The sequence below is a fragment of the Salmo trutta genome, chromosome 32 (assembly GCF_901001165.1).
Source record: "Salmo trutta chromosome 32, fSalTru1.1, whole genome shotgun sequence".
Taxonomy (NCBI): domain Eukaryota; kingdom Metazoa; phylum Chordata; class Actinopteri; order Salmoniformes; family Salmonidae; genus Salmo; species Salmo trutta.
In genome coordinates, this window is record NC_042988.1 from 37,245,948 (window position 1) to 37,271,698 (window position 25,751).

The window sequence follows — 25,751 nt, forward strand, 5'->3', positions numbered from 1 at the left end:
AGCGAGGTTGGACCATTCCCCCCAGCCTCAGTGGTTATTTTCAGTGTGCTACATACGTTCAGAGGGGGGCTGCTTGCTTACATTGCACTTTGACAAATCCCACCTCATTGTGCAAATGAAAACCTTATGTCTGTCTATTTTCTAATGCAGACCGATCCACAGTGGTGAACAATCTCCTGTTGAAGTCAGTGAGACCTGCACTAGTTCTGTTTTAACAGCTTGTCTCATTGAGGTCAAAGAAGAAGGGATACCTGCACTGTCTGCAGAGCAATGCAGTTGTGTTCAATTAATTAAAGGGACATAACACTCCAAAATCTAAGTTTGTCAGATGTTTTAGGCCTTAAAAGTGGTCTTCTGATGTGATAGGTCTAATGTCCCAGAGAAGTATACACCATATAGCCAATATTCAAGTTTCAATTTTACATAACAATTTGTTTACAACTCAATTCAAGTCCATACTGATTTGAGTTGTAAACAATTAACAACTAAACTTCCATAGTGTATCTTTGAATCACAATGACCACTTTCAGGACACCATAACTGACTTATTGGGAATCATATCTTGTCATATCAATGTTGTCACATTAATGTTACCAGGAAATGAGAGAAAAGTTTACAATAATGTGTGCCAATAATCTTAACAGACAATTCTCACCCATTGTACAAACACATGGAGCTAACACAATAAAATCTACAAGAGCAAACTCTCCCTCACTGAATCAAAGGTTATTCAAATAAAAACGTTTAGCATCACTGTCCAAATACATATGGAGAGTCCTTTATATTTTCAAAAAGTGCTAATCAGGATTTCTTCATTTTATGCTGCTCTAGACCAATCATCAGTTACCTCTCCCACCAAACCCCCCAGCATCCTTGGACACGTTCTGGTTCAGCTGCATCTCCTTGATGCAAGGTCATCCCTGCCTAAAGGTCAGGATCACTGTCCACCTCCAGGGAAAGCTGTCCCATTCCTCATTCTTTGATTGTGAAAGTAAAGGCCTACTACACCCAGTCACCAAGCAGCTTGTGTCCAGTAAAAGAGGAAATGGTCATTTAAACGTCTAACCCACCCATACCATAACAGGATGATAAAGACGTCAATAGGCAGATGTTACGCATTAGGAGAAAGCTGGTTATGACATCCCAGTGCTTGATGGGAAGTGAACAGGGTGGAGCTGTGTTGTCTAATGAGAAATGTCCTTTTGAAACAAAGATCTTAATGAAATGTGATATGATTCAGTCCTTAGCTGGTGGGAACTGACGTTTTTGGTTACAAAACGTTTCTGTGAAAAGCAACCAAGGAGAGCAGTCAATTTCCAATAGATTAGAACAGAAGGGAAAAGCTTCCATTCCCACTGAAAGGTGATTTCCAAACTTTCCAAGATGTTCCAAAAATCTGCTATTTCAGTGTGTTTAAGGCAAACACTTATAGCACACATAATCCAATATGTTATCATCTGTTTTAAGACTGTAATTGTAATCTGATTACACATTTTTCAAAAGTAATCTAGGTTGATTACAGTTACTTCATTTTTTATATCTGATTACGTAATCCCTGTTACATGTAATCTGTTACTACCCAACCCTGGTGCTAATACACAGTGGTCATTATAATTTAAAGATACACTATGGAAGTTTAGTTGTTCATCGTTTATGTCAAATTAATGATATATTTACCTTAAAATAAAGTGTTTATACCACTATCTGAAATGAATGGAAGAGATAAGCACCATTTAATTTCCAGATTTGCTGTGTTTATCTTTTCCATTAATTTGGGGACGGCACATATCTGTATACAACTGATGGCATGGGATGTGGACTCATCCAGGTCATCTACAAGATAACCTACAAGATGACCCCCTTATCTCCGCTCACTGGTCACCATAACAGCACCCACCTGTAGCACGTGCTCCAACAGGTATAACTCTCTGGAGATATACCCCAAGCCAATTCCTCCTTTGGCCGTCTCTCCTTCCAGTTCTCTGCTGCCAATGACTGGAACGAACTACAAAAATCTCTGAAACTGGAAACACTTATCTCCCTCACTAGCTTTAAGCACCAGCTGTCAGAGCAGCTCACAGATCACTGCACCTGTACATAGCCCATCTATAATTTAGCCCAAACAACTACCTCTTCCCCTACTGTATTTATTTATTTATTTATTTATTTTGCTCCTTTGCACCCCATTATTTCTTTTTCTACTTTGCACTTTCTTCTACTACAATTCTACCATTCCAGTGTTTTACTTGCTATACTGTATTTACTTTGCCACCATGGCTGTTTTATTGCCTTTTTCTCCCTTATCTCACCTCATTTGCTCACATTTTATTTAGACTTATTTTTCTACTCTATTATTGACTGTATGTTTGTTTTACTCCATGTGTAACTCTGTGTTGTTGTATGTGTCAAACTGCTTGCTTTATCTTGGCCAGGTCGCAATTGTAAATGAGAACTTGTTCTCACCTTGCCTACCTGGTTAAATAAAGGTGAAATAAATCAAAATAAATAAATATATGGGACTAGGCTGTGAAGCAAGTGTGTAGTGGCAACTGACTGGAAGACTGGGAGCTGTCCTCTCTCTCTTTCTCTTTTTTATATGGGCATGGGGTAGCCGGCAGGCAGCACAGAGCTGTGGAAACGCAACCAAGCAAAAATGTTCAATGCGCAAAAGAGTGGAAATATGGAACCCAGAGGAACAGTGGATGGACGCCAAAGATGATGTCAGAGAGAGAGAGAGAGAGAGAGAGAGAGAGAGAGTGAGATGTGTGACTCACGCTCCAACCACAACTCTCCTCTCTTCCTTATTCCTCCTTTCCCCTATTCCAACACACCATGTACTCCATGTTATACACACACACACACACACACACACACACACACACACACACACACACACACACACACAAACCACTCCCAGGCCAGAAACAACACAAAACAGAGTCTGGAGGCCACAAACCCCAATTCTCCAAGTCCCCTCAACTTCCCGAGCTGGTGTTACAAGCAGCCAGTGGTGAATACGTTTTTCCAACAAAGGAACTGGCCATTTTTGTGCATGGGAGTAGGGGGATGCTAAATGCCTGAATCTATCTGACTATAGCATTATGTTTCATTCAGCAGGAAGCCAGGGAGCAGGGAAAGAAGCAGGGGTTTGGGTAGCTTACGTTAGGGGAATTGCCACCAGATTGAATCTATTATGTTTAATGGGATGATGTCATCCCTCCTCCCCCTAAACCTCTATTCTCTCTCTCTCTCTCTGTCTCTCTATCTTTATTTCTTAATTAAGTTAAATTCAAAGGGCTTTATGGGCATGGGAAACATATGTTTACATTGCCAAAGCAAGTGCTATAGATAATTAACAAAAGTGAAATAAACAATCCAAAAATAACAGTAAACATTACACTCACAAGTTTCACAGGGAGAGACACATTTCACATGTCATATTATGGCTATGTACAGTTTAATGATGTGCAAATAGTACAAATAGTACAAAAGGGAAAATAAATAAACATAAATATCTCTCTATCTCTCTCTCTCTTTCTCTCTGTGTACTGGTATTTCCTTGTGTGCTGTGATGTCTTGGGTATCCTATTAGCTGCTGAAATTGCTCCCAGACACACAAGGTCCACATTGCACTCACTATACAGTAACAACACAGGGATGTGGAAGCACACTGAGAGATATGTCAACTTGGGAAAAAGTACAGCAAAGTAGGCCATCGGTTGTGGATAAATGCTTATAGGAAATCACACGACAAGAGCAGGCGCTATTTTAAAAGGTTGTAGACATCAGATAGGACATGTTTGGAATTAGTGACTTGTTATTAGGCCTAAATCCAACCTTTATTCAAGTCACATACTTAGATAATGCCATGAGGATATGGAAACGGAGACTTCATAGCCTACATATAAAGATATACATCATGTAGGCTAGACTCTTAGACACATTATATAAGCCTGGCCTATTGATGAAAAACAACCTCATTGTTACTAGAGCTCATTCAACATTAATGTGCTGTTTTATAGAATGCTCAGCCTGCCTGCCACTGGTTTGGTCCTGACTGGGGGAGGAGCTCACAGCCCACCATAAAAGGCAAGGAAAACACATTTCTAGGTGTCTGTCAGTCTGGAACAGTCTAGAAGGGAAAGAGCAATGTTCTAGTGTAGTTTACATGTCACACTTTCATTAGTGCGATCCTTTTGTGATATTTGGCGAAACAATCGAATTCACGACCTTCTGAAAAGCTTGGGACTGAATATATATTTGTGTTTCTGTTCTTTAGCTGTCGTGGGGTAAACATTTTCCCTCCACGCGATAGATTTTTCCATACAGTCGACAATAGAATAATTCGTTTCCAAAATGACTTGGTCCATAAGCATTACTCTGGTCGTTCTGTTCCTCTGGCGGGTCGAAGACATCGCAGAAGCTTGCAGTTGCTCCCCTGCGCATCCTCAACAGGCTTTTTGCAATGCAGACGTCGGTAAGCAATTTTGGCAACATTTGTTTCTCTTCACATGTTGATAGATATGCTACTACACTGTATCAAGATAGGCTACTACACATTTTTGCGCATCATGCAGAATTGTCTGTGGTCGTTGTAACTTTGTATAATTTTCATGCCATGATCATTAGGCCTATATTTACGTATTCTCACACAATTATTTACATAATTAAGTAGGCAACAGTAAAACGGACTACAGCCAGGGTTCTCAAACCCTGTTCCTGGATAGCTACCCTCCTGTAGGTTTTCTACACCAACTGTTCTATTTTGCTATAGGCCAACAGTATGCCTTCAGATTCATTGTTATTTGTACAAAAGCTAAATGATATACACCAAAATGTAAAAATAACGTTTTCCTACATTTATCCCAAGGCACTCAGTTGTAGTGTAGACTTCTTGGTGTAGACTATTATGAAAATCAAATAATAGTGGTAGGTAATATCACTTATCTTTGACAGTTAATATGTTTCACTATTTAAGATGGATGGCCTGCTTTATTTGCAACATACTGGGAATACAGGAGGGAATGGTGATGGGTGGAATAGAGGCTGCTAATGAACACCTCTCTTTTTCTCTCTCACACACCGCACACACACACACACACACACACACACACACACACACACACACACACACACACACACACACACACACACACACACACACACAGCACGTTGCTTCAAAACAAATGTTCAATTCAACATGAAATTATACAATACTTCACATACTTTACGTTTTACAGACAGAACTCATCAACCCCCCCTCTCTCTCCTTTTTATTTTTCCTGTCACACTGATGCTCTAGAGTAGTGTTATAGCAGCAGCTACTGTACCAGACACTGTGCCCTCTATAGAGTAGTGTTATAGCAGCAGCTACTGTACCAGACACTGTGCCCTCTATAGAGTAGTGTTATAGCAGCAGCTACTGTACCAGACACTGTGCCCTCTATAGAGTAGTGTTATAGCAGCAGCTACTGTACCAGACACTGTGCCCTCTATAGAGTAGTGTTATAGCAGCAGCTACTGTACCAGACGCTGTGCCCTCTATAGAGTAGTGTTATAGCAGCAGCTACTGTACCAGACGCTGTGCCCTCTATAGAGTAGTGTTATAACAGCAGCTACTGTAACCAGACACTGTGCCCTCTATAGAGTAGTGTTATAGCAGCAGCTACTGTACCAGACACTGTGCCCTCTATAGAGTAGTCTTATAGCAGCAGCTACTGTACCAGACACTGTGCCCTCTATAGAGTAGTGTTATAGCAGCAGCTACTGTACCAGACACTGTGCCCTCTATAGAGTAGTGTTATAGCAGCAGCTACTGTACCAGACACTGTGCCCTCTATAGAGTAGTGTTATAGCAGCAGCTACTGTACCAGACACTGTGTCCTCTATAGAGTAGTGTTATAGCAGCAGCTACTGTACCAGACACTGTGCCCTCTATAGAGTAGTGTTATAGCAGCAGCTACTGTACCAGACACTGTGCCCTCTATAGAGTAGTGTTATAGCAGCAGCTACTGTACCAGACACTGTGCCCTCTATAGAGTAGTGTTATAGCAGCAGCTACTGTACCAGACACTGTGCCCTCTATAGAGTAGTGTTATAGCAGCAGCTACTGTACCAGACACTGTGCCCTCTATAGAGTAGTGTTATAGCAGCAGCTACTGTACCAGACACTGTGCCCTCTATAGAGTAGTGTTATAGCAGCAGCTACTGTACCAGACACTGTGCCCTCTATAGAGTAGTGTTATAGCAGCAGCTACTGTACCAGACACTGTGCCCTCTATAGAGTAGTGTTATAGCAGCAGCTACTGTACCAGACACTGTGCCCTCTATAGAGTAGTGTTATAGCAGCAGCTACTGTACCAGACACTGTGCCCTCTATAGAGTAGTGTTATAGCAGCAGCTACTGTACCAGACGCTGTGCCCTCTATAGAGTAGTGTTATAGCAGCAGCTACTGTACCAGACGCTGTGCCCTCTATAGAGTAGTGTTATAGCAGCAGCTACTGTACCAGACGCTGTGCCCTCTATAGAGTAGTGTTATAACAGCAGCTACTGTACCAGACACTGTGCCCTCTATAGAGTAGTGTTATAGCAGCAGCTACTGTACCAGACACTGTGCCCTCTATAGAGTAGTCTTATAGCAGCAGCTACTGTACCAGACACTGTGCCCTCTATAGAGTAGTGTTATAGCAGCAGCTACTGTACCAGACACTGTGCCCTCTATAGAGTAGTGTTATAGCAGCAGGCTACTGTACCAGACACTGTGCCCTCTATAGAGTAGTGTTATAGCAGCAGCTACTGTACCAGACACTGTGCCCTCTATAGAGTAGTGTTATAGCAGCAGCTACTGTACCAGACACTGTGCCCTCTATAGAGTAGTGTTATAGCAGCAGCTACTGTACCAGACACTGTGCCCTCTATAGAGTAGTGTTATAGCAGCAGCTACTGTACCAGACACTGTGCCCTCTATAGAGTAGTGTTATAGCAGCAGCTACTGTACCAGACACTGTGCCCTCTATAGAGTAGTGTTATAGCAGCAGCTACTGTACCAGACACTGTGCCCTCTATAGAGTAGTGTTATAGCAGCAGCTACTGTACCAGACACTGTGCCCTCTATAGAGTAGTGTTATAGCAGCAGCTACTGTACCAGACACTGTGCCCTCTATAGAGTAGTGTTATAGCAGCAGCTACTGTACCAGACACTGTGCCCTCTATAGAGTAGTGTTATAGCAGCAGCTACTGTACCAGACACTGTGCCCTCTATAGAGTAGTGTTATAGCAGCAGCTACTGTACCAGACACTGTGCCCTCTATAGAGTAGTGTTATAGCATCAGCTACTGTACCAGACACTGTGCCCTCTATAGAGTAGTGTTATAGCAGCAGCTACTGTACCAGACACTGTGCCCTCTATAGAGTAGTGTTATAGCAGCAGCTACTGTACCAGACACTGTGCCCTCTATAGAGTAGTCTTATAGCAGCAGCTACTGTACCAGACACTGTGCCCTCTATAGAGTAGTGTTATAGCAGCAGCTACTGTACCAGACACTGTGCCCTCTATAGAGTAGTGTTATAGCAGCAGCTACTGTACCAGACACTGTGTCCTCTATAGAGTAGTCTTATAGCAGCAGCTACTGTACCAGACACTGTGCCCTCTATAGAGTAGTGTTATAGCAGCAGCTACTGTACCAGACACTGTGCCCTCTATAGAGTAGTCTTATAGCAGCAGCTACTGTACCAGACACTGTGCCCTCTATAGAGTAGTGTTATAGCAGCAGCTACTGTACCAGACACTGTGCCCTCTATAGAGTAGTCTTATTGCAGCAGCTACTGTACCAGACACTGTGTCCTCTATAGAGTAGTGTTATAGCAGCAGCTACTGTACCAGACACTGTGCCCTCTATAGAGTAGTCTTATAGCAGCAGCTACTGTACCAGACACTGTGTCCTCTATAGAGTAGTGTTATAGCAGCAGCTACTGTACCAGACACTGTGCCCTCTATAGAGTAGTCTTATAGCAGCAGCTACTGTACCAGACACTGTGCCCTCTATAGAGTAGTGTTATAACAGCAGCTACTGTACCAGACACTGTGCCCTCTATAGAGTAGTGTTATAGCAGCAGCTACTGTACCAGACACTGTGCCCTCTATAGAGTAGTGTTATAACAGCAGCTACTGTACCAGACACTGTGCCCTCTATATAGTAGTGTTATAGCAGCAGCTACTGTACCAGACACTGTGCCCTCTATAGAGTAGTGTTATAGCAGCAGCTACTGTACCAGACACTGTGCCCTCTATAGAGTAGTGTTATAGCAGCAGCTACTGTACCAGACACTGTGCCCTCTATATAGTAGTGTTATAACAGCAGCTACTGTACCAGACACTGTGCCCTCTATAGAGTAGTGTTATAGCAGCAGCTACTGTACCAGACACTGTGCCCTCTATAGAGTAGTGTTATAGCAGCAGCTACTGTACCAGACACTGTGCCCTCTATAGAGTAGTGTTATAGCAGCAGCTACTGTACCAGACACTGTGCCCTCTATAGAGTAGTGTTATAACAGCAGCTACTGTACCAGACACTGTGCCCTCTATATAGTAGTGTTATAGCAGCAGCTACTGTACCAGACACTGTGCCCTCTATAGAGTAGTGTTATAGCAGCAGCTACTGTACCAGACACTGTGCCCTCTATAGAGTAGTGTTATAGCAGCAGCTACTGTACCAGACACTGTGCCCTCTATAGAGTAGTGTTATAACAGCAGCTACTGTACCAGACACTGTGCCCTCTATAGAGTAGTGTTATAACAGCAGCTACTGTACCAGACACTGTGCACCCTCTATAGAGTAGTGTTATAGCAGCAGCTACTGTACCAGACACTGTGCCCTCTATAGAGTAGTGTTATAGCAGCAGCTACTGTACCAGACACTGTGCCCTCTATAGAGTAGTGTTATAGCAGCAGCTACTGTACCAGACACTGTGCCCTCTATAGAGTAGTGTTATAGCAGCAGCTACTGTACCAGACACTGTGCCCTCTATAGAGTAGTGTTATAGCAGCAGCTACTGTACCAGACACTGTGCCCTCTATAGAGTAGTGTTATAGCAGCAGCTACTGTACCAGACACTGTGCCCTCTATAGAGTAGTGTTATAGCAGCAGCTACTGTACCAGACACTGTGCCCTCTATAGAGTAGTGTTATAGCAGCAGCTACTGTACCAGACACTGTGCCCTCTATAGAGTAGTTTTATAGCAGCAGCTACTGTACCAGACACTGTGGCCCTCTATAGAGTAGTGTTATAGCAGCAGCTACTGTACCAGACACTGTGCCCTCGTATAGAGTAGTGTTATAGCAGCAGCTACTGTACCAGACACTGTGCCCTCTATAGAGTATCGTTATACGCAGCAGCTACTGTACCAGACACTGTCCCTCTATAGAGTAGTCGTATAGCAGCAGCTACTGTACCAGACACTGTGCCCTCTATAGAGTAGTGTTATAGCAGCAGCTACTGTACCAGACACTGTGCCCTCTATAGAGTAGTGTTATAGCAGCACTACTGTACCAGACACTGTGTCCCTCTATAGAGTAGTCGTTATAGCAGCAGCTACTGTACCAGACCTGTGCCCTCTATAGAGTAGTGTTATAGCAGCAGCTACTGTACCAGACACTGTGCCCTCTATAGAGTAGTGTTATAGCAGCAGCTACTGTACCAGACACTGTGCCCTCTATAGAGTAGTGTTATAGCAGCAGCTACTGTACCAGACACTGTGCCCTCTATAGAGTAGTGTTATAGCAGCAGCTACTGTACCAGACACTGTGCCCTCTATAGAGTAGTTTATAGCAGCAGCTACTGTACCAGACACTGTGTCCCTCTATAGAGTAGTGTTACAGCAGCAGCTACTGTACCAGACACTGTGCCCTCTATAGAGTAGTGTTATAACAGCAGCTACTGTACCAGACACTGTGCCCTCTATAGAGTAGTGTTATAGCAGCAGCTACTGTACCAGACACTGTGCCCTCTATAGAGTAGTGTTATAGCAGCAGCTACTGTACCAGACACTGTGCCCTCTATAGAGTAGTGTTATAAGCAGCAGCTACTGTACCAGACACTGTGCCCTCTATATAGTAGTGTTATAAGCAGCAGCTACTGTACCAGACACTGTGCCCTCTATAGAGTAGTGTTATAGCAGCAGCTACTGTACCAGACACTGTGCCCTCTATAGAGTAGTGTTATAGCAGCAGCTACTGTACCAGACACTGTGCCCTCTATATAGTAGTGTTATAACAGCAGCTACTGTACCAGACACTGTGCCCTCTATAGAGTAGTGTTATAGCAGCAGCTACTGTACCAGACACTGTGCCCTCTATAGAGTAGTGTTATAGCAGCAGCTACTGTACCAGACACTGTGCCCTCTATAGAGTAGTGTTATAGCAGCAGCTACTGTACCAGACACCTGTGCCCTCTATAGAGTAGTGTTATAGCAGCAGCTACTGTACCAGACACTGTGCCCTCTATAGAGTAGTGTTATAGCAGCAGCTACTGTACCAGACACTGTGCCCTCTATAGAGTAGTGTTATAGCAGCAGCTACTGTACCAGACACTGTGCCCTCTATAGAGTAGTGTTATAGCAGCAGCTACTGTACCAGACACTGTGCCCTCTATAGAGTAGTGTTATAGCAGCAGCTACTGTACCAGACACTGTGCCCTCTATAGAGTAGTGTTATAGCAGCAGCTACTGTACCAGACACTGTGCCCTCTATAGAGTAGTGTTATAGCAGCAGCTACTGTACCAGACACTGTGCCCTCTATAGAGTAGTGTTATAGCAGCAGCTACTGTACCAGACACTGTGCCCTCTATAGAGTAGTGTTATAGCAGCAGCTACTGTACCAGACACTGTGCCCTCTATAGAGTAGTCTTATTGCAGCAGCTACTGAACCAGACACTGTGTCCTCTATAGAGTAGTGTTATAACAGCAGCTACTGTACCAGACACTGTGCCCTCTATAGAGTAGTGTTATAGCAGCAGCTACTGTACCAGACACTGTGCCCTCTATAGAGTAGTGTTATAGCAGCAGCTACTGTACCAGACACTGTGCCCTCTATAGAGTAGTGTTATAGCAGCAGCTACTGTACCAGACACTGTGCCCTCTATAGAGTAGTGTTATAGCAGCAGCTACTGTACCAGACACTGTGCTCTCTATAGAGTAGTGTTATAGCAGCAGCTACTGTACCAGACACTGTGCCCTCTATAGAGTAGTGTTATAGCAGCAGCTACTGTACCAGACACTGTGCCCTCTATAGAGTAGTGTTATAGCAGCAGCTACTGTACCAGACACTGTGCCCTCTATAGAGTAGTGTTATAGCAGCAGCTACTGTACCAGACACTGTTGCCCTCTATAGAGTAGTGTTATAGCAGCAGCTACTGTACCAGACACTGTGCCCTCTATAGAGTAGTGTTATAGCAGCAGCTACTGTACCAGACACTGTGCCCTCTATAGAGTAGTGTTATAGCAGCAGCTACTGTACCAGACACTGTGCCCTCTATAGAGTAGTGTTATAGCAGCAGCTACTGTACCAGACACTGTGCCCTCTATAGAGTAGTGTTATAGCAGCAGCTACTGTACCAGACACTGTGCCCTCTATAGAGTAGTGTTATAGCAGCAGCTACTGTACCAGACACTGTGCCCTCTATAGAGTAGTGTTATAGCAGCAGCTACTGTACCAGACACTGTGCCCTCTATAGAGTTATAGAGTAGTGTTATAGCAGCAGCTACTGTACCAGACACTGTGCCCTCTATAGAGTAGTGTTATAGCAGCAGCTACTGTACCAGACACTGTGCCCTCTATAGAGTAGTGTTATAGCAGCAGCTACTGTACCAGACACTGTGCCCTCTATAGAGTAGTGTTATAGCAGCAGCTACTGTACCAGACACTGTGCCCTCTATAGAGTAGTGTTATAGCAGCAGCTACTGTACCAGACACTGTGCCCTCTATAGAGTAGTGTTATAGCAGCAGCTACTGTACCAGACACTGTGCCCTCTATAGAGTAGTGTTATAGCATCAGCTACTGTACCAGACACTGTGCCCTCTATAGAGTAGTGTTATAGCATCAGCTACTGTACCAGACACTGTGCCCTCTATAGAGTAGTGTTATAGCAGCAGCTACTGTACCAGACACTGTGCCCTCTATAGAGTAGTGTTATAGCAGCAGCTACTGTACCAGACACTGTGCCCTCTATAGAGTAGTGTTATTATAGCAGCAGCAGCTACTGTACCAGACACTGTGCCCTCTATAGAGTAGTGTTATAGCAGCAGCTACTGTACCAGACACTGTGCCCTCTATAGAGTAGTGTTATAGCAGCAGCTACTGTACCAGACACTGTGCCCTCTATAGAGTAGTGTTATAGCAGCAGCTACTGTACCAGACACTGTGCCCTATAGAGTAGTGTTATAGCAGCAGCTACTGTACCAGACACTGTGCCCTCTATAGAGTAGTGTTATAGCAGCAGCTACTGTACCAGACACTGTGTCCTCTATAGAGTAGTGTTATAGCAGCAGCTACTGTACCAGACACTGTGCCCTCTATAGAGTAGTGTTATAACAGCAGCTACTGTACCAGACACTGTGCCCTCTATAGAGTAGTGTTATAGCAGCAGCTACTGTACCAGACACTGTGCCCTCTATAGAGTAGTGTTATAGCATCAGCTACTGTACCAGACACTGTGCCCTCTATAGAGTAGTGTTATAGCATCAGCTACTGTACCAGACACTGTGCCCTCTATAGAGTAGTGTTATAGCAGCAGCTACTGTACCAGACACTGTGCCCTCTATAGAGTAGTGTTATAGCAGCAGCTACTGTACCAGACACTGTGCCCTCTATAGAGTAGTGTTATAGCAGCAGCTACTGTACCAGACACTGTGTCCTCTATAGAGTAGTGTTATAGCAGCAGCTACTGTACCAGACACTGTGCCCTCTATAGAGTAGTGTTATAGCAGCAGCTACTGTACCAGACACTGTGCCCTCTATAGAGTAGTGTTATAGCAGCAGCTACTGTACCAGACACTGTGCCCTCTATAGAGTAGTGTTATAGCAGCAGCTACTGTACCAGACACTGTGCCCTCTATAGAGTAGTGTTATAGCAGCAGCTACTGTACCAGACACTGTGCCCTCTATATAGTAGTGTTATAGCAGCAGCTACTGTACCAGACACTGTGCCCTCTATAGAGTAGTGTTATAGCAGCAGCTACTGTACCAGACACTGTGCCCTCTATAGAGTAGTGTTATAGCAGCAGCTACTGTACCAGACACTGTGCCCTCTATAGAGTAGTGTTATAGCAGCAGCTACTGTACCAGACACTGTGCCCTCTATAGATTAGTGTTATAACAGCAGCTACTGTACCAGACACTGTGCCCTCTATAGAGTAGTGTTATAGCAGCAGCTACTGTACCAGACACTGTGCCCTCTATAGAGTAGTGTTATAACAGCAGCTACTGTACCAGACACTGTGCCCTCTATAGAGTAGTGTTATAGCAGCAGCTACTGTACCAGACACTGTGCCCTCTATAGAGTAGTGTTATAGCAGCAGCTACTGTACCAGACACTGTGCCCTCTATAGAGTAGTGTTATAGCAGCAGCTACTGTACCAGACACTGTGCCCTCTATAGAGTAGTGTTATAGCAGCAGCTACTGTACCAGACACTGTGCCCTCTATAGAGTAGTGTTATAGCAGCAGCTACTGTACCAGACACTGTGCCCTCTATAGAGTAGTGTTATAGCAGCAGCTACTGTATCCAGACACTGTTGCCCTCTATATAGTAGTGTTATAGCAGCAGCTACTGTACCAGACACTGTGCCCTCTATAGAGTAGTGTTTATAGCAGCAGCTACTGTACCAGACACTGTGCCCTCTATAGAGTAGTGTTATAGCAGCAGCTACTGTACCAGACACTGTGCCCTCTATAGAGTAGTGTTATAGCAGCAGCTACTGTACCAGGACACTGTGCCCTCTATAGAGTAGTGTTATAGCAGCAGCTACTGTACCAGACACTGTGCCCTCTATAGAGTAGTGTTATAGCAGCAGCTACTGTACCAGACACTGTGCCCTCTATATAGTAGTGTTATAGCAGCAGCTACTGTACCAGACACTGTGCCCTCTATAGAGTAGTGTTATAGCAGCAGCTACTGTACCAGACACTGTGCCTCTATAGAGTAGTGTTATAGCAGCAGCTACTGTACCAGACACTGTGCCCTCTATAGAGTAGTGTTATAGCAGCAGCTACTGTACCAGACACTGTGCCCTCTATAGAGTAGTGTTATAGCAGCAGCTACTGTACCAGACACTGTGCCCTCTATAGAGTAGTGTTATAGCAGCAGCTACTGTACCAGACACTGTGCCCTCTATAGAGTAGTGTTATAGCAGCAGCTACTGTACCAGACACTGTGCCTCTATAGAGTAGTGTTATAGCAGCAGCTACTGTACCAGACACTGTGCCCTCTATAGAGTAGTGTTATAGCAGCAGCTACTGTACCAGACACTGTGCCCTCTATAGAGTAGTGTTATAGCAGCAGCTACTGTACCAGACACTGTGCCCTCTATAGAGTAGTGTTATAGCAGCAGCTACTGTACCAGACACTGTGCCCTCTATAGAGTAGTGTTATAGCAGCAGCTACTGTACCAGACACTGTGCCTCTATAGAGTAGTGTTATAGCAGCAGCTACTGTACCAGACACTGTGCCCTCTATAGAGTAGTGTTATAGCAGCAGCTACTGTACCAGACACTGTGCCCTCTATAGAGTAGTGTTATAAGCAGCAGCTACTGTACCAGACACTGTGCCCTCTATAGAGTAGTGTTATAGCAGCAGCTACTGTACCAGACACTGTGCCCTCTATAGAGTAGTGTTATAGCAGCAGCTACTGTACCAGACACTGTGCCCTCTATAGAGTAGTGTTATAGCAGCAGCTACTGTACCAGACACTGTGCCCTCTATAGAGTAGTGTTATAGCAGCAGCTACTGTACCAGACACTGTGCCCTCTATAGAGTAGTGTTATAGCAGCAGCTACTGTACCAGACACTGTGCCCTCTATAGAGTAGTGTTATAGCAGCAGCTACTGTACCAGACACTGTGCCCTCTATAGAGTAGTGTTATAGCAGCAGCTACTGTACCAGACACTGTGCCCTCTATAGAGTAGTGTTATAGCAGCAGCTACTGTACCAGACACTGTGCCCTCTATAGAGTAGTGTTATACTACTGTACCATACACTGCCCTCTATAGAGTAGTGTTTAGCAGCAGCTACTGTACCAGGACACTGTGCCCTCTATAAGAGTAGTGTTATAGCAGCAGCTACTGTACAGACACTGTGCCCTCTATAGAGTAGTGGTTTATAGCAGCAGCTACTGTACCAGGACACTGTGCCCTCTATATAGTAGTGTTATAGCAGCAGCTACTGTACCAGACACTGTGCCCTCTATAGAGTAGTGTTATAGCAGCAGCTACTGTACCAGACCTGTGCCCTCTATAGAGTAGCTGTATAGCAGCAGCTACTGTACCAGACACTGTGCCCTCTATAGAGTAGTGTTATAGCAGCAGCTACTGTACCAGACACTGTGCCCTCTATAGAGTAGTGTTATAGCAGCAGCTACTGTACCAGACCACTGTGTCCTCTATAGAGTAGTGTTATAAGCAGCAGCTACTGTACCAGACACTGTGCCCTCTATAGAGTAGTGTTATAGCAGCAGCTACTGTACCAGACACTGTGCCCTCTATAGAGTAGTGTTATAGCAGCAGCTACTGTACCAGACACTGTGCCCTCTATAGAGTAGTGTTATAGCAGCAGCTACTGTACCAGACACGGTGCCCTCTATAGAGTAGTGTTATAGCAGCAGCTACTGTACCAGACACTGTGCCCTCTATATAGTAGTGTTATAGCAGCAGCTACTGTACCAGACACTGTGCCCTCTATAGGAGTAGTGTTTATAGCAGCAGCTACTGTACCAGACACTGTGCCCTCTATTAGTAGTGTTATAGCAGCAGCTACTGTACCAGACACTGTGCTCTCTATAGAGTAGTGTTATAGCAGCAGCTACTGTACCAGACCTGTGGCCCTCTATAGAGTAGTGTTATAGCAGCAGCTACTGTACCAGACACTGTGCCCTCTATAGAGTAGTGTTATAGCAGCAGCTACTGTACCAGACACTGTGCCCTCTATAGAGTAGTGTTATAGCAGCAGCTACTGTACCAGACACTGTGTCCTCTATAGAGTAGTGTTATAGCAGCAGCTACTGTACCAGACACTGTGCCCTCTATAGAGTAGTGTTATAGCAGCAGCTACTGTACCAGACACTGTGCCCTCTATAGAGTAGTGTTATAGCAGCAGCTACTGTACCAGACACTGTGCCCTCTATAGAGTAGTGTTTATAGCAGCAGCTACTGTACCAGACACTGTGCCCTCTATAGAGTAGTGTTATAGCAGCAGCTACTGTACCAGACACTGTGCCCTCTATAGAGTAGTGTTATAGCAGCAGCTACTGTACCAGACACTGTGCCCTCTATAGAGTAGTGTTATAGCAGCAGCTACTGTACCAGACACTGTGCCCTCTATAGAGTAGTGTTATAGCAGCAGCTACTGTACCAGACACTGTGCCCTCTATAGAGTAGTGTTATAGCAGCAGCTACTGTACCAGACACTGTGCCCTCTATAGAGTAGTGTTATAGCAGCAGCTACTGTACCAGACACTGTGGCCCTCTATAGAGTAGTGTTATAGCAGCAGCTACTGTACCAGACACTGTGCCCTCTATAGAGTAGTGTTATAACAGCAGCTACTGTACCAGACACTGTGCCCTCTATAGAGTAGTGTTATAGCAGCAGCTACTGTACCAGACACTGTGCCCTCTATAGAGTAGTGTTATAAGCAGCAGCTACTGTACCAGACACTGTGCCCTCTATAAGTAGTGTTATAGCAGCAGCTACTGTACCAGACACTGTGCCCTCTATAGAGTAGTGTTATAGCAGCAGCTACTGTACCAGACACTGTGCTCTCTATAGAGTAGTGTTATAACAGCAGCTACTGTACCAGACACTGTGCCCTCTATAGAGTAGTCTTATAGCAGCAGCTACTGTACCAGACACTGTGCCCTCTATAGAGTAGTCTTATAGCAGCAGCTACTGTACCAGACACTGTGCTCTCTATAGAGTAGTCTTATAACAGCAGCTACTGTACCAGACACTGTGCCCTCTATAGAGTAGTGTTATAGCAGCAGCTACTGTACCAGACACTGTGCTCTCTATAGAGTAGTGTTATAACAGCAGCTACTGTACCAGACACTGTGCCCTCTATAGAGTAGTGTTATAACAGCAGCTACTGTACCAGACACTGTGCCCTCTATAGAGTAGTGTTATAGCAGCAGCTACTGTACCAGACACTGTGCTCTCTATAGAGTAGTGTTATAACAGCAGCTACTGTACCAGACACTGTGCCCTCTATAGAGTAGTCTTATAGCAGCAGCTACTGTACCAGACACTGTGCCCTCTATAGAGTAGTCTTATAGCAGCAGCTACTGTACCAGACACTGTGCCCTCTATAGAGTAGTGTTATAGCAGCAGCTACTGTACCAGACACTGTGCCCTCTATAGAGTAGTGTTATAGCAGCAGCTACTGTACCAGACACTGTGCCCTCTATAGAGTAGTGTTATAACAGCAGCTACTGTACCAGACACTGTGCCCTCTATAGAGTAGTGTTATAGCAGCAGCTACTGTACCAGACACTGTGCCCTCTATAGAGTAGTGTTATAGCAGCAGCTACTGTACCAGACACTGTGCCCTCTATAGAGTAGTGTTATAGCAGCAGCTACTGTACCAGACACTGTGCCCTCTATAGAGTAGTGTTATAGCAGCAGCTACTGTACCAGACACTGTGCCCTCTATAGAGTAGTGTTATAGTATCAGCTACTGTACCAGACACTGTGCCCTCTATAGAGTAGTGTTATAGCAGCAGCTACTGTACCAGACACTGTGCCCTCTATAGAGTAGTGTTATAGCAGCAGCTACTGTACCAGACACTGTGCCCTCTATAGAGTAGTGTTATAGCAGCAGCTACTGTACCAGACACTGTGCCCTCTATAGAGTAGTGTTATAGCAGCAGCTACTGTACCAGACACTGTGCCCTCTATAGAGTAGTGTTATAGCAGCAGCTACTGTACCAGACACTGTGCCCTCTATAGAGTAGTGTTATAGCAGCAGCTACTGTACCAGACACTGTGCCCTCTATAGAGTAGTGTTATAGCAGCAGCTACTGTACCAGACACTGTGCCCTCTATAGAGTAGTGTTATAGCAGCAGCTACTGTACCAGACACTGTGCCCTCTATAGAGTAGTGTTATAGCAGCAGCTACTGTACCAGACACTGTGCCCTCTATAGAGTAGTGTTATAGCAGCAGCTACTGTACCAGACACTGTGCCCTCTATAGAGTAGTGTTATAGCAGCAGCTACTGTACCAGACACTGTGCCCTCTATAGAGTAGTGTTATAGCAGCAGCTACTGTACCAGACACTGTGCCCTCTATAGAGTAGTGTTATAGCAGCAGCTACTGTACCAGACACTGTGCCCTCTATAGAGTAGTGTTATAGCAGCAGCTACTGTACCAGACACTGTGCCCTCTATAGAGTAGTGTTATAGCAGCAGCTACTGTACCAGACACTGTGCCCTCTATAGAGTAGTGTTATAACAGCAGCTACTGTACCAGACACTGTGCCCCTATAGAGTAGTGTTATAGCAGCAGCTACTGTAACCAGACCTGCCTATAACAGCAGCTACTGTACCAGACACTGTGCCCTCTATAGAGTAGTGTTATAGCAGCAGCTACTGTACCAGACACTGTGCCCTCTATAGAGTAGTGTTATAGCAGCAGCTACTGTACCAGACACTGTGCCCTCTATAGAGTAGTGTTATAGCAGCAGCTACTGTACCAGACACTGTGCCCTCTATAGAGTAGTGTTATAGCAGCAGCTACTGTACCAGACACTGTGCCCTCTATAGAGTAGTGTTATAGCAGCAGCTACTGTACCAGACACTGTGCCCTCTATAGAGTAGTGTTATAGCAGCAGCTACTGTACCAGACACTGTGCCCTCTATAGAGTAGTGTTATAGCAGCAGCTACTGTACCAGACACTGTGCCCTCTATAGAGTAGTGTTATAGCAGCAGCTACTGTACCAGACACTGTGCCCTCTATAGAGTAGTGTTATAGCAGCAGCTACTGTACCAGACACTGTGCCCTCTATAGAGTAGTGTTATAGCAGCAGCTGCTGCTACTGTACCAGACACTGTGCCCTCTATAGAGTAGTGTTATAGCAGCAGCTACTGTACCAGACACTGTGCCCTCTATAGAGTAGTGTTATAGCAGCAGCTACTGTACCAGACACTGTGCCCTCTATAGAGTAGTGTTATAGCAGCAGCTACTGTACCAGATACTGTGCCCTCTATATAGTAGTGTTATAGCAGCAGCTACTGTACCAGACACTGTGCCCTCTATAGAGTAGTCTTATAGCAGCGGCTACTGTACCAGACACTGTGCCCTCTATAGAGTAGTCTTATAGCAGCGGCTACTGTACCAGACACTGTGCCCTCTATAGAGTAGTGTTATAACAGCGGCTACTGTACCAGACACTGTGCCCTCTATAGAGAAGTATTATAACAGCAGCTACTGTACCAGACACTGTGCCCTCTATAGAGTAGTGTTATAGCAGCAGCTACTGTACCAGACACTGTGCCCTCTATAGAGTAGTGTTATAGCAGCAGCTACTGTACCAGACACTGTGCCCTCTATAGAGTAGTGTTATAGCAGCAGCTACTGTACCAGACACTGTGCCCATCTATAGAGTAGTGTTTATAGCAGCAGCTACTGTACCAGACACTGTGCCCTCTATAGAGTAGTGTTATAGCAGCAGCTACTGTACCAGACACTGTGCCCTCTATAGAGTAGTGTTATAACAGCAGCTACTGTACCAGACACTGTGCCCTCTATAGAGTAGTGTTATAGCAGCAGCTACTGTACCAGACACTGTGCCCTCTATAGAGTAGTATTATAGCAGCAGCTACTGTACCAGACACTGTGCCCTCTATAGAGTAGTGTTATAGCAGCAGCTACTGTACCAGACACTGTGCCCTCTATAGAGTAGTGTTATAGCAGCAGCTACTGTACCAGACACTGTGCCCTCTATAGAGTAGTGTTATAGCAGCAGCTTACTGTACCAGACACTGTGCCCTCTATAGAGTAGTGTTATAGCAGCAGCTACTGTACCAGACACTGTGTGCCCTCTATAGAGTAGTGTTATGCAGCAGCTACTGTACCAGACACGTGCCCTCTATAGAGTAGTGTTATAGCAGCAGCTACTGTACCAGACACTGTGCCCTCTATAGAGTAGTGTTATAGCAGCAGCTACTGTACCCAGGACACTGTGCCCTCTATATAGTAGTGTTATAGCAGCAGCTACTGTACCAGACACTGTGCCCTCTATAGAGTAGTGTTATAGCAGCAGCTACTGTACCAGACACTGTGCCCTCTATAGAGTAGTGTTTAGGCAGCAGCTACTGTAACCATACACTGTGCCCTCTATAGAGTAGTGTTATAGCAGCAGCTACTGTACCAGACACTGTGCCTCTATAGAGTAGTGTATAGCAGCAGCTACTGTACCAGGACACTGGTGGCCCTCTATAGAGTAGTGTTATAGCAGCAGCTACTGTACCAGACACTGTGCCCTCTATAGAGTAGTGTTATAGCAGCAGCTACTGTAGGCCAGGACAACTGTGCCCTCTATAGAGTAGTGTTATAGCAGCAGCTACTGTACCAGACACTGTGCCCTCTATAGAGTAGTCTTATAGCAGCAGCTACTGTACCAGACACTGTGCCCTCTATAGAGTAGTCTTATAGCAGCAGCTACTGTACCAGACACTGTGCCCTCTATAGAGTAGTGTTATAACAGCAGCGACTGTACCAGACACTGTGCCCTCTATAGAGTAGTGTTATAACAGCAGCTACTGTGCCAGACACTGTGCCCTCTATAGAGTAGTGTTATAGCAGCAGCTACTGTACCAGACACTGTGCCCTCTGTAGAGTAGTCTTATAGCAGCAGCTACTGTACCAGACACTGTGCCCTCTATAGAGTAGTGTTATAGCAGCAGCTACTGTACCAGGACACTGTGCCCCTCTATAGAGTAGTGTTATAGCAGCAGCTACTGTACCAGACACTGTGCCCTCTATAGAGTAGTGTTATAACAGCAGCTACTGTACCAGACACTGTGCCCTCTATAGAGTAGTGTTATAACAGCAGCTACTGTACCAGACACTGTGCCCTCTATAGAGTAGTCTTATAGCAGCAGCTACTGTACCAGACACTGTGCCCTCTATATAGTAGTCTTATAGCAGCAGCTACTGTACCAGACACTGTGCCCTCTATAGAGTAGTCTTATAGCAGCAGGTACTGTACCAGACACTTTGCCCTCTATATAGTAGTCTTATAGCATCAGCTACTGTACCAGACACTGTGCCCTCTATAGAGTAGTCTTGTAGCAGCAGCTACTGTACCAGACACTGTGCCCTTTATATAGTAGTCTTATAGCAGCAGCTACTGTACCAGACACTGTGCCCTCTATAGAGTAGTCTTATTGCAGCAGCTACTGTACCAGACACTGTGCCCTCTATAGAGTAGTGTTATAGCAGCAGCTACTGTACCAGACACTGTGCCCTCTATAGAGTAGTGTTATAGCAGCAGCTACTGTACCAGACACTGTGCCCTCTATAGAGTAGTGTTTATAGCAGCAGCTACTGTACCAGACACTGTGCCCTCTATAGAGTAGTGTTATAGCAGCAGCTACTGTACCAGACACTGTGCCCTCTATAGAGTAGTGTTATAACAGCAGCTACTGTACCAGACACTGTTGCCCCTCTATAGAGTAGTGTTATAGCAGCAGCTACTGTACCAGACACTGTGCCCTCTATAGAGTAGTGTTATAGCATCAGCTACTGTACCAGACACTGTGCCCTCTATAGAGTAGTGTTATAGCAGCAGCTACTGTACCAGACACTGTGCTCTCTATAGAGTAGTGTTATAGCAGCAGCTACTGTACCAGACACTGTGCCCTCTATAGAGTAGTGTTATAGCAGCAGCTACTGTACCAGACACTGTCCTCTCTATAGAGTAGTGTTATAGCAGCAGCTACTGTACCAGACACTGTGCTCTCTATAGAGTAGTGTTATAGCAGCAGCTACTGTACCAGACACTGTGCCCTCTATAGAGTAGTGTTATAGCAGCAGCTACTGTACCAGACACTGTGCCCTCTATAGAGTAGTGTTATAGCAGCAGCTACTGTACCAGACACTCAGACCCATTTTCTTCTCCCGATCATTTAAATCCCCTTGGGGTTACATGAATGGAGATATTCTCAAACACAACCAACTAAGAATATTCTAGCATCTTCTTCCTTCATGTCCTTGTGAAATAAACACAGGATAGTTGTTAATTCTGTGGAATGTGACTGACCTATGTCTGGCTCATAGTGGATTTGACAAGGTCAAAATATGCTAGAAATGTATCCATTTAAAGTCATCTGTCCTTTCAAAGGTGCTGTCATTGCTGTTGTGCTGTTATGTTAACATCCATACAGGCAGATACGAATAAAAAAAGCTTGTGTAATGCATTGTGGGTAAATAGTGTTTGTTGTGAGCTCTACTATGGGTGGTTCTCTGGCCAGATCCTTGTATTGGTCATCAAAGTGTACCATGAACAGGCAAGATGTTGGGAGTCGAGTAGCACAATCCACTGTGTTGTGACTGAGAACTGTTTTTCTGGGACCTTCTTCTCCGTCAAATCACATTTTATTGGTCGCATACACATATTTAGCAGATGTTATTGTGGGTGTAGTGAAATGTTTGTGTTCCTAGCTCCAACAGTGCAGTAATATCTAACAATTCACAACAATACACACAGATCTAAAGGTAAAAGGGTGGAATTAAGAAATCTAGAACCCTGGACGGGTTCTGCCCTGGTCAACCCTAAACCACCAGAACAACAACTACAGATGATAGATGCCTTCTACTGCAGCCACTATTACTACTGTATAGTTACTACTGCTAGCCTGTGTGGCAAATGGAATCTGGGAAACATGGGCTTTGGTGTGAGGTCCAGGCAGGGTCGCTCACGTTCATTAGGCCACTCTAGCAAAACGTTGTGCAATGGAAAAAGTGTTTCTTATTTGACAAGTGTAGGTAGTAGGCCTACCTCCCCGTTTCGGAAAGTTTTCTTCAGTTTCATGACTTGTGAACACGACCCAGTGCACTCTTAGAGAAAAGGATTCCAAAAGGTTTCTTCAGTTGTCCCCATAGGAGAACCCTTTTTGGTTCCAGGTTGAACCCTTTGGGGTTCCATGTAAAACTCTCTGTGGAAAGGGTTCTATTTGGAACCCAAAAAGGTTCTTCAAAGGGTTCTCCTATGGGGACAGCCGAAGAACCCTTTTAGGTTCTAGATAGCACGTTTCTATTTCTAAGAATGTACTACAGCGTCCACGTCCAGCCTGAAGGCTGATGACTGTATATGTACTTTAAAGAACCAGGGAATCCCACTAGTTCTACTGTATTTTAGTCAATTCCACTCCAACATTGCTCATCCTAATATTTATTTGACTTTTAGATGTGTGTATTGTTGTGTATTGTTAGATACTACTGCACTGTTGGAGCTGGGAACACAAACATTTCAGTAACCCGCAATAACATCTGCTAAACATGTGTCTGCGACCAATAAAATAGTATTTGATAAAATTGTATTTGATTTAGTCATATTGGGCCAAACCTTTGGAAACCAACGAGGATCTGTTTCTGGGCCTCTTTCTCTTCTGATTTGACCAGGTACAGACCACTGCCTGTTTGGGTTACTTGTCTTTACATAACTAACTTATGCTAACGAGAATCTCTGAACAGTGACCGGCTTGTCTTGATGTTTAATACTGTTTTTTTTAGGGACTTTCTTCGTGGTTGTGAGCTGGCTCAGCCTGTGGTGTGTATATATACAGCAGTTTACTTATTTCAGTTTCTCTGCTATAGGTTGCAATGGCACCAGAGTTCGTAGAGTTTCACGTTTTAATGGCATGTGCACAAGGACAGTGAAATGCCTTTCTTGCGAGCTCTAAACCCAACAATGCAGTATTCAGTATCAATGTAGTACTAAAAATAACATAAGGTAGAACAAAAACACACAAGAAATGAGATGAACATGAGAAAGAAAGAAGCTGCAGTACAGTATATACAGAGTCCGTTCCAATAGCATATTTCAGGGGTGTGTGTGTGTGTGTGTGTGTGTGTGTGTGTGTGTGTGTGTGTGTGTGTGTGTGTGTGTGTGTGTGTGTGTGTGTGTAGTCAGTATAAATATGTGTGCATGTTATGTGTGTGTTGGAGTGTCGGTGTGAGTGAGTTTGTGGAGTCCTGTGCCATACCAAGCAGTGATGCAGCCAGTCAAGATGCTCTCGATGGTGCCGCTGGATACTTTTTTGAGGATTTGAGGGCCTATACCAAACTTTTTCAACCTCCTGAGGTGTCACTCCTTCTTCATGACTGTGCGTGTGTGTGGACCATTTTAAGTTCTTAAATGCCTTGCGAGTGTGGAGCTGATTAAAGACCTTATTCAAGTCGACCTCGGAGAGCGAGATCCCCCAGTCCTCTGGGGCCTCACGCATGGCATGGTGTGGTTATTGTCGAAGCGTGCGTTAAATGCGTTGAGTTAGTCTGGTAGAGAGGCATAGTTGGGCAGATCACTCCTGGGTCTTCCTTTGTAATCCGTAATGGACTGTAGTCCCTGGGCTCCCGAGTGGCGCAGCGGTCTAAGGCACTGCATCTCAATGCAAGAGGCATCATTACAGTCTCTGGTTCAAATCCAGGTGGGATCACATCCAGTCGTGACTGGGAGTCCCATAGGGTGGCACACAATTGGCCCAGCATTGTCTGGGTTTAGCCAGGGTAGGCCATCGTTGTAAATAAGAATTTGTTCTTAACTGACTTGCCTAGTTAAATTAAGGTTAAATGTAAGGGGGGCGTAAAACCTGTCTAATATGATTCCACTTTATTCCTATGTTGTCCTTTTGCTCGTTTGATGTAGAAACACAATCCTGTTCATGAGATTAGTGCAGCAGAATAAGGCCTAGGTTTAGGTTAAAGGTCAAAAGCAGAAAGGTCTTTTCATTGCACTTTCATTTCATTGACTCTAAAAGGCTGTGAATCAGGGTTGGAGTCAATCCAATTTCCATTCAGTCAATTCAGAAAGTTAACTGAAATTCCAATTTGAGGAAGATTGGTGCTTTTAGTTTACTTCCTGAATTGACTGGATTAAAACGGAATTGACCCCAACTATGCTGTGAAATGCACAAACCATGGTCAGAATGGGTTATTTTACTGTCAACGGTTTCTAGTATGTGAACACTGGACACTGTTTGCTTTTCTATTGCACAACGATGCCTTGAAGTTGGCAACGTGGTCACATTGCAATGGCATTGTCATCCCGTCTGATGGAAATGAGGAAATAGAGGGCCAATGAAGAGCTTGACCAAGCATCTGAACCTGTTGAGAAAGTCCCTGGCACACACTGCCTTTTAAAATCCAGCTGTGTAAACCCATAACCTTTGGAAGGATTTTTAATCTCTGTAAATTCCTTGGTCGATTTTCACCACTGAAAATCAGACAATATTCTTTGTAATTTTCCCGATGCCATTAACGGGCTAAG

At 44.6% G+C, this 25,751-nt stretch overlaps 1 protein-coding gene across 1 annotated transcript in view; it reads left to right on the plus strand.

Annotated features, from left to right (window-relative positions):
• The first annotated feature begins 4,091 nt into the window (after positions 1 to 4,091).
• Positions 4,092 to 25,751, plus strand: part of LOC115171822 (metalloproteinase inhibitor 2-like) — a 36,369-nt gene continuing 14,709 nt past the window's right edge. The window contains exon 1 of the mRNA XM_029728993.1: positions 4,092 to 4,477. Coding sequence (XP_029584853.1) covers positions 4,357 to 4,477 — 121 coding nt within the window. The 5' untranslated portion in view covers positions 4,092 to 4,356. The remainder of the gene's footprint in view (positions 4,478 to 25,751) is intronic.